Source organism: Panthera tigris, chromosome D3 (assembly GCF_018350195.1).
Source record: "Panthera tigris isolate Pti1 chromosome D3, P.tigris_Pti1_mat1.1, whole genome shotgun sequence".
Taxonomy (NCBI): Eukaryota; Metazoa; Chordata; class Mammalia; order Carnivora; family Felidae; genus Panthera; species Panthera tigris.
In genome coordinates this window covers 42,955,524-42,961,398 of record NC_056671.1, presented here as the reverse complement: position 1 = coordinate 42,961,398, position 5,875 = coordinate 42,955,524, and the positions used below count along the sequence as shown (strand labels likewise).

General features: G+C 55.1%; 1 protein-coding gene across 1 annotated transcript; it reads left to right on the top strand.

The window, feature by feature from the left end:
• The first annotated feature begins 1,015 nt into the window (after window positions 1-1,015).
• Window positions 1,016-5,424, top strand: ADCYAP1 (adenylate cyclase activating polypeptide 1). Its single transcript, XM_007075937.3, has 4 exons — window positions 1,016-1,125; window positions 3,307-3,438; window positions 3,912-4,010; window positions 5,119-5,424. The coding sequence occupies exons 1-4, from the start codon at window positions 1,016-1,018 to the stop codon at window positions 5,306-5,308; spliced, it is 531 nt and encodes a 176-aa protein (XP_007075999.1). The 3' UTR covers window positions 5,309-5,424.
• Window positions 5,425-5,875: the final 451 nt, after the last annotated feature.

Below are 5,875 nucleotides of genomic sequence, written 5' to 3'. Positions count from 1 at the left end.
AAAAAAAAAAAAAAAAGGAAGTCATTCCATGAATAAAAATCGGAGCGCAACAGTGCAACAAAATATTCTGTACTTAAAGGCCATAGGCAGACAGATGTTGACAAGGAAGCCTCTTCTAAAACCACATTCAGATAGATTTCTGCTAACTGCACATATAAATAGGAGCAGAGGGCTGGTCACCTCAGTAACCACCGGCAGCAGCAGCAGAAGCCGCAGCTTCAGACGCAGCCAGAGGGACCTCAGAGTAGAGAAGGCGCTGCCGACTTGCACAACTGCCTGACCAGGCGGTTCCGACGGACGCCGGCTGAGACGCGGCCCTCCCTCTTCCTTCCTCCCCTTCGATTTTCCCTCTTTTCCTTAATCACTTACTTCTTTCTCCTGGTGGACTTAGGCCACTTTGCCCCCCACCCCCCACTTTAGCTCCTCGCCTCCTCTTTCTCCCTTCTACATCTCTCTCCTCGCCCCCTTCTCTCCCTGTCACGCTTCCTCCTAGTTCCGTGCGTCTGCAAACTTTTGAACAGAATACTGGCCTCAGCAAATAAGTCCTCCAGCTCCTCCTGCTGCTGCTGCTCATTCCTGCGGCTCCTCAGACACTAACGCCAGACGGTGATGCCTCTTGGGTTGTGACTCCAGCGCAGAAACTTGGAGGAGCCCTTTGCCCGCCGTCCTACTTGGCAACAAAGCCTCTCCTAGCAGCGGTAAGAGTTGAATGGTGAGGGGAAAATATCTTCCCTAATCAAACGACTCCTTTGCTGATTCTTTGACCAGCATCAGGGTATGAGTTAGCTTTCCTTCGCACCAGGTCTGGCGAGTTATTGGGCCCTGGGTATATACATATATATTTTTTCTAACTATAGAGAGAGGGAAGTGGCAGGGCGCGCGCGGGCTGTCATTAAGCGGTATTCAACACTGGGAGCCGACCCCTCCCCCAGCTCGGGGAGTTTCTTGGGGCTGGAGGGCGAAAGACCAGGGGCTGTTTTGACAGCTGTGTGTCCTCTCTCCCCTCTTGCGCAGAATGACCATGTGTAGCGGAGCGAGGCTGGCCCTCCTGGTCTACGGGATAATAATGCACAGCAGCGTCTACTGCTCACCTGCCACCGCAGGACTCCGGTTCCCTGGAATCAGGTAGGTGCTTGCTGCCCGGGCTGAGCTGAGGCTTGGCTTCCCCCAACACTTCCTCGTGGTCTCCCTCCTGCAGTTCCGCGGTCCCAGCTACAATCATCTTCCCACCGGCTCCCAGTACGCCGCCGCCGTCAGCCCGGGTCGGACCTCAGGTCCCTGGCCGTGGCCCTGGCTCCGCGCGAGGGCCGGGCAGGCTCCAGTGCGGCTCCGCGCCCCTCCCCCAGACCGCCGCAGCCAAGGGGCCCGGGTTGAGCTAGGGAGCATCAGCCGGCTGGAGAAATCTCCCCTCCCCCAGCCCCGCCTGCGGGAGGGGGCAGGGCCGGGCCCCGAGCTTGACTTCTTTTCCCTATTCTTAGCTTGAGTTAGGAGAAGTTCTGCTTTGGTGCCTGCAGCCAGGTTGGAGGGTAGAGCGTGAAGCTCCCGTGGACTTTGCTTTGTTACAGCGTGTTCTGGACTATCGGGGCGGGGTCTCCCTCTCTCTCCTCTGATCTCCCTTTCACTTCAATTCGAATTCTTTCCCCTGGAAGAGCTTTCTCTTAAGTGATACGTTTTCCAGCTGCAATATGAGTCTCAGACTGTCTTGGGGAGGGAGAGTGTTGGCCGGGTATGGTTGAGGAAAAGCGATTTGAGAGAAGAAAGAACAAGAATGAGTCTGAAGGGAAGGGGGGAGAAACGGATGAAACGGATGCAAGGAAGGAGGAAGAGAAAGCCGGCAGGCAGGCAGGACCTGGACAACTTTGCCCGCCAGAGGCTGGAGTAACCGTGGCTTTCTTCTTAACCCCTGATTTCTAATCGGTTGACACTGATGAGTTCCTTACGCAGCCCCAAAGTCCCGGGGCGGTCAGCGGACCGTAGTAGCTCCCAGCGTCCTCGCCGCGCGGTGTACGCGGCTCCTTGCAGCCAGGAGCGCGCCTTCCGCCTGCAACGCTGCTTCTCCGAGCCGCGCCCAAGAACGGTCGCCTTAGGGACCACTGACTTGGCCGGAGAAATGGGTTCTGGCTTCAATATAAGGATTCCAGCATTTGGGCACGGGATGGAAGTGGCCAGAAAGACCCGGGGACTCTGGGAAGCTAGGCCATATAGAGGAGGCACGTCGCCGAGGAAGGGCTGGGTGCGGGGCGGACGGAGACTTGTGCTTGCCTTGTCTTCACCAATCCGGGGACGGAGGGAAGGCGAGCAGATTAACAAAGTACGACTCTTACCCCTACTAGAGAGCGCTACTTGCTCTGGCCGCGTTCCGGGTCTTTCCAGCGGCTCAAAGCGAGGGGGTTATATATTTTAGCCCACCTCTCCCCGTCCTACATGAAGGACAGAGGTAGTAGGGAAGGGCGACTTCAAGACCGCGGCACTCCAGTTGGCTCTTGGTCCCCTATTGACCCTTTCCCTTTCCGCCGCCTCAACATCGCCAACAGATTTGCGCGAACTATTTATTTAGCAGACTTAAAAGCCCCATTTCACTCCCAGCAATTTTCAAAGTCCCGTGTGCCTGGCACTTTCCCTGGGCGCAACGCGTAGCCATGCTACACAGAATGAGCCGCCGCCAAACCGGCTAAGTTTAGGGGCATCTATTATTCATGTTCCTGCCAAATCCTCTCCCGCCCAAAATAGAAGCCGGAGGTTCTCCGTGACCTACATCTGCGCGGGTAAGGGCTCCCCTGGGCTCAGAGGCTAGGTGGGGGTGGCTGCGGAGTTGGCCGCCGCACACCCCACCCATCCACCCTCCCTCTGTATATCGCTCCGGGCCTCCCCAGTCGGGTCTTCGCGTCGGCCAGCGTCTTGTCTCTGAGGACCTTCCTCGTCCCCGCCCGTGGCTGCTTGTTTGGGGTGGCTCAGGCGCCAGGTCCCCGTAGGGGGGCAGGTCCTTTTTGGTGGCCAGGTGTACGAGGTTGGCATAGACATCTCGACTTCTCAGGCCCTGCAGGGCGACTCTTCACCCACAAAGAGGAGGGGTCGGAGAGCCGCCTGGAGGGGTGAGGAATTTCTGTTGGGTGTACTTTCTAAAGCCTTACCTCAACCTCTCTCCTCTCCCCCTCCCGACCCTCCCCTGTCCCGGAAGAAGAGGCAATTATCCGTGGGGACCTTTAGGAAGAAGGAAAGTCAGCGCGAGCCCCTTTCTGTGGGTCGTTGAGGAGCCGGGGAGGGATCTGTACTGACCACTCCTTCTTTCCCCGGGTCTCCCGGCAGGCCGGAGGACGAAGCGTACGACGAGGACGGAAACCCGCAGCAGGACTTCTACGACTCAGACCCGCCGGGCGTGGGGAGCCCCGCCTCCGCGCTGCGCGACGCCTACGCGCTCTACTACCCCTCGGAGAAGAGGTACCACCCTCGCGGCCTCCGCGCGGGGCCCGGGACTGAGGTGGCGGGAGGGGCAGGGTGGTGGCCCACAGAATAGGATGTTCTTCATAAAAACCCCCAAGCCTCTCTTCTTCCTGGCTGGTACCCGCGAGAGCGACGGAAAGTTAGTAGCGGGCGGGTCTGTATGGACAAGAGAGACGGGTGGGACCAAAAGGTCTGTGACCTAAGGAGTGGCCGTGAGTGCGCGCCCAGGCCAGACTCCCTGCCTGCCAACCCCGGAGGGCAGGACGAACTCCCGTTCTCCGCTGTCAGTCGCGGGAACTTCCCCAAAGAGTCATTTGCAAGTTCTGTGCCAGCGTCTTGTTTGTCATCAAGGGGGTTGTCGTCAGCGTCCCCGAGCGCCGGGGCGCGTGAGTGCCCAGCTGGGGGCCTGGGCTGGCCACTTGGGGGCACACGATCAGTGACCCTGGGCGCGTACTTTGCCTCCCCGTTAGAGATGTCGCCCAAGGGATCCTTAACAAGGCCTACCGCAAAGTACTGGACCAGCTGTCCGCCAGGAAATACCTGCAGACGCTCTTGGCCAAGGGCTTGGGGTAAGAGTTTGCGAAAGAGTTAAGCGGCGCAGAACGGCGCGCGCGCTCCGGGGTGGGTGTCCGTGCGAGCGCGCGCGGGGTGGGCGGTGCCGCTTCTGCGTCCTTGCGTGCACGTGGGCCCGAAGGTGCGTGTGCGCCGCTGAGTCTTCGGGACCAGTCTGCGGTCGCAGGGTAGGTTCGGATGTGGCGCCTTAAGTTTGGTGAACAAATTCTGAGCGGCAGAGGCAAGGAGAGGGCGGAGAAACCGGGGAGTTTGATCCGTTTTGAATTTAAAAAACAAAGAAAAACTACCCCCTCCCCCCCGCAAGTCATTGAAAATCTTCAAGCTTCGCGGGATTATTTGCTATAATTTCCTCTAAGCATGACTAAAAAAAAAATCCTTTTAGTGTAAATTCAAATCGAAACCAACAAATCTTCAAATTTGGGCAGTTAGGGAAACAGTTCTTTTGCGCGTGCCAGACAAACCCAGAGCACAGAGCTTGCGTGGAGCATCTCTCAGCAGAAGGCAACATTTTAATAAAGCCCATGGGGAAACAGATTACATTTTTCGCAATGAATAATTCATGCGATGAAAAATATTGCCTACAGCCTGTCGACTTATATTATTATCATCACGTTTTTCGACTTAGCGTGCGGAAGGGGAGGCGTGCTCCAGTCTGACTAGGAATTGAGGGATCGATGTAAAACTCCCAGGCAGCAGCCAACGTGGCACTTGGGGCTCTTTGGTTATTTTCTCTCTACGTGGGGGGTGAGAGGAACAGTTAGGACAATTTAGCGCAAAAGCACGGATGGTCAAATCTCTAAGGGCAGCGTTTGGAGACAGGTTAGGCGTGAATCGCGCGCGTGCCCTTGGCCTGGACCTCGTCCCGGGCCCCTTCTGTAAGGACGTGATGCCAGCAAATCCTCGGTGGGGAGGGCAGAGTGAGGGGTTTCCATCACAGTCCTCCCTCCCCCGGCTGCTTACTGGCAGAGGAAGGCGGCGCCGTGGGCCCTGAGAGCCGTGCCTTCCCGGATGGCTCCCGCGTGGGGTGGGGCCCGCCTGCTCTCCACAGCTATTGAATCTTTGTCTCCCGCCCCGCCACCCTCTTCCCGACTCCTTTCCTTGCAGTGGGAACCTAGGCGGCGGCCCGGAGGACGACTCAGAGCCTCTCTCCAAGCGCCACTCAGACGGAATCTTCACCGACAGCTACAGCCGCTACCGGAAACAAATGGCTGTCAAGAAATACTTGGCGGCAGTCCTAGGGAAAAGGTATAAACAAAGGGTTAAAAACAAAGGACGCCGAATAGCTTATTTGTAGCGATGAGTTACCAGCTACCCTGTGTATACAATCCTGACACTATGAAAAGTCACTTTCCCAACTGACTGAACAGTCATCTCTCATGTGTTCTATCCAAACATGTATTTATGTATGAAGTAAAGCCATTAAATGAATATTTTGATAATAATATTGTTTTTCTTTTTACAAAGCACTAGAGAATGCACAGATATACTTTGTGGACCAATTATTGATATATATATACATATATATATATTACAAATATATATATTAAGAATATATATAGGTATAATAGACAGCAGTTCATACAAAGTGTGCACAAGGATTGAAAATTCGCCTGAGCTGTTTATGTTTTTATATAAAATAAATAGAAAAATAGACAATCATTGTTTTGAATATTACTCCTATTTTTATAAAATGGAATTAAAAGGATAGTATTTTTATCCATGACAGGCCTGAAGATATTAATACTGACCATTTGCTACTGTACATAATGATGCCCTGCTCCAGGGAGATTTGGAGGTAATGATTTGGGAGAATTGCTGAAGGGTGTTCTTTCCTAGTGAGTCTCTGGGCCAGGCTGCTTCA

What these genes read in the sequence shown, in the direction of transcription:
- ADCYAP1 (XM_007075937.3), top strand. Translation starts at nt 1,016, where the DNA reads ATGACCATGTGTAGCGGAGCGAGGCTGGCCCTCCTGGTCTACGGGATA. An exon ending in TACTACCCCTCGGAGAAGAG is followed by an intron (nt 3,439 to 3,911) that starts GTACCACCCTCG and finishes CCTCCCCGTTAG; the next exon opens with AGATGTCGCCCAAGGGATCC. An exon ending in CTCTTGGCCAAGGGCTTGGG is followed by an intron (nt 4,011 to 5,118) that starts GTAAGAGTTTGC and finishes CTTTCCTTGCAG; the next exon opens with TGGGAACCTAGGCGGCGGCC.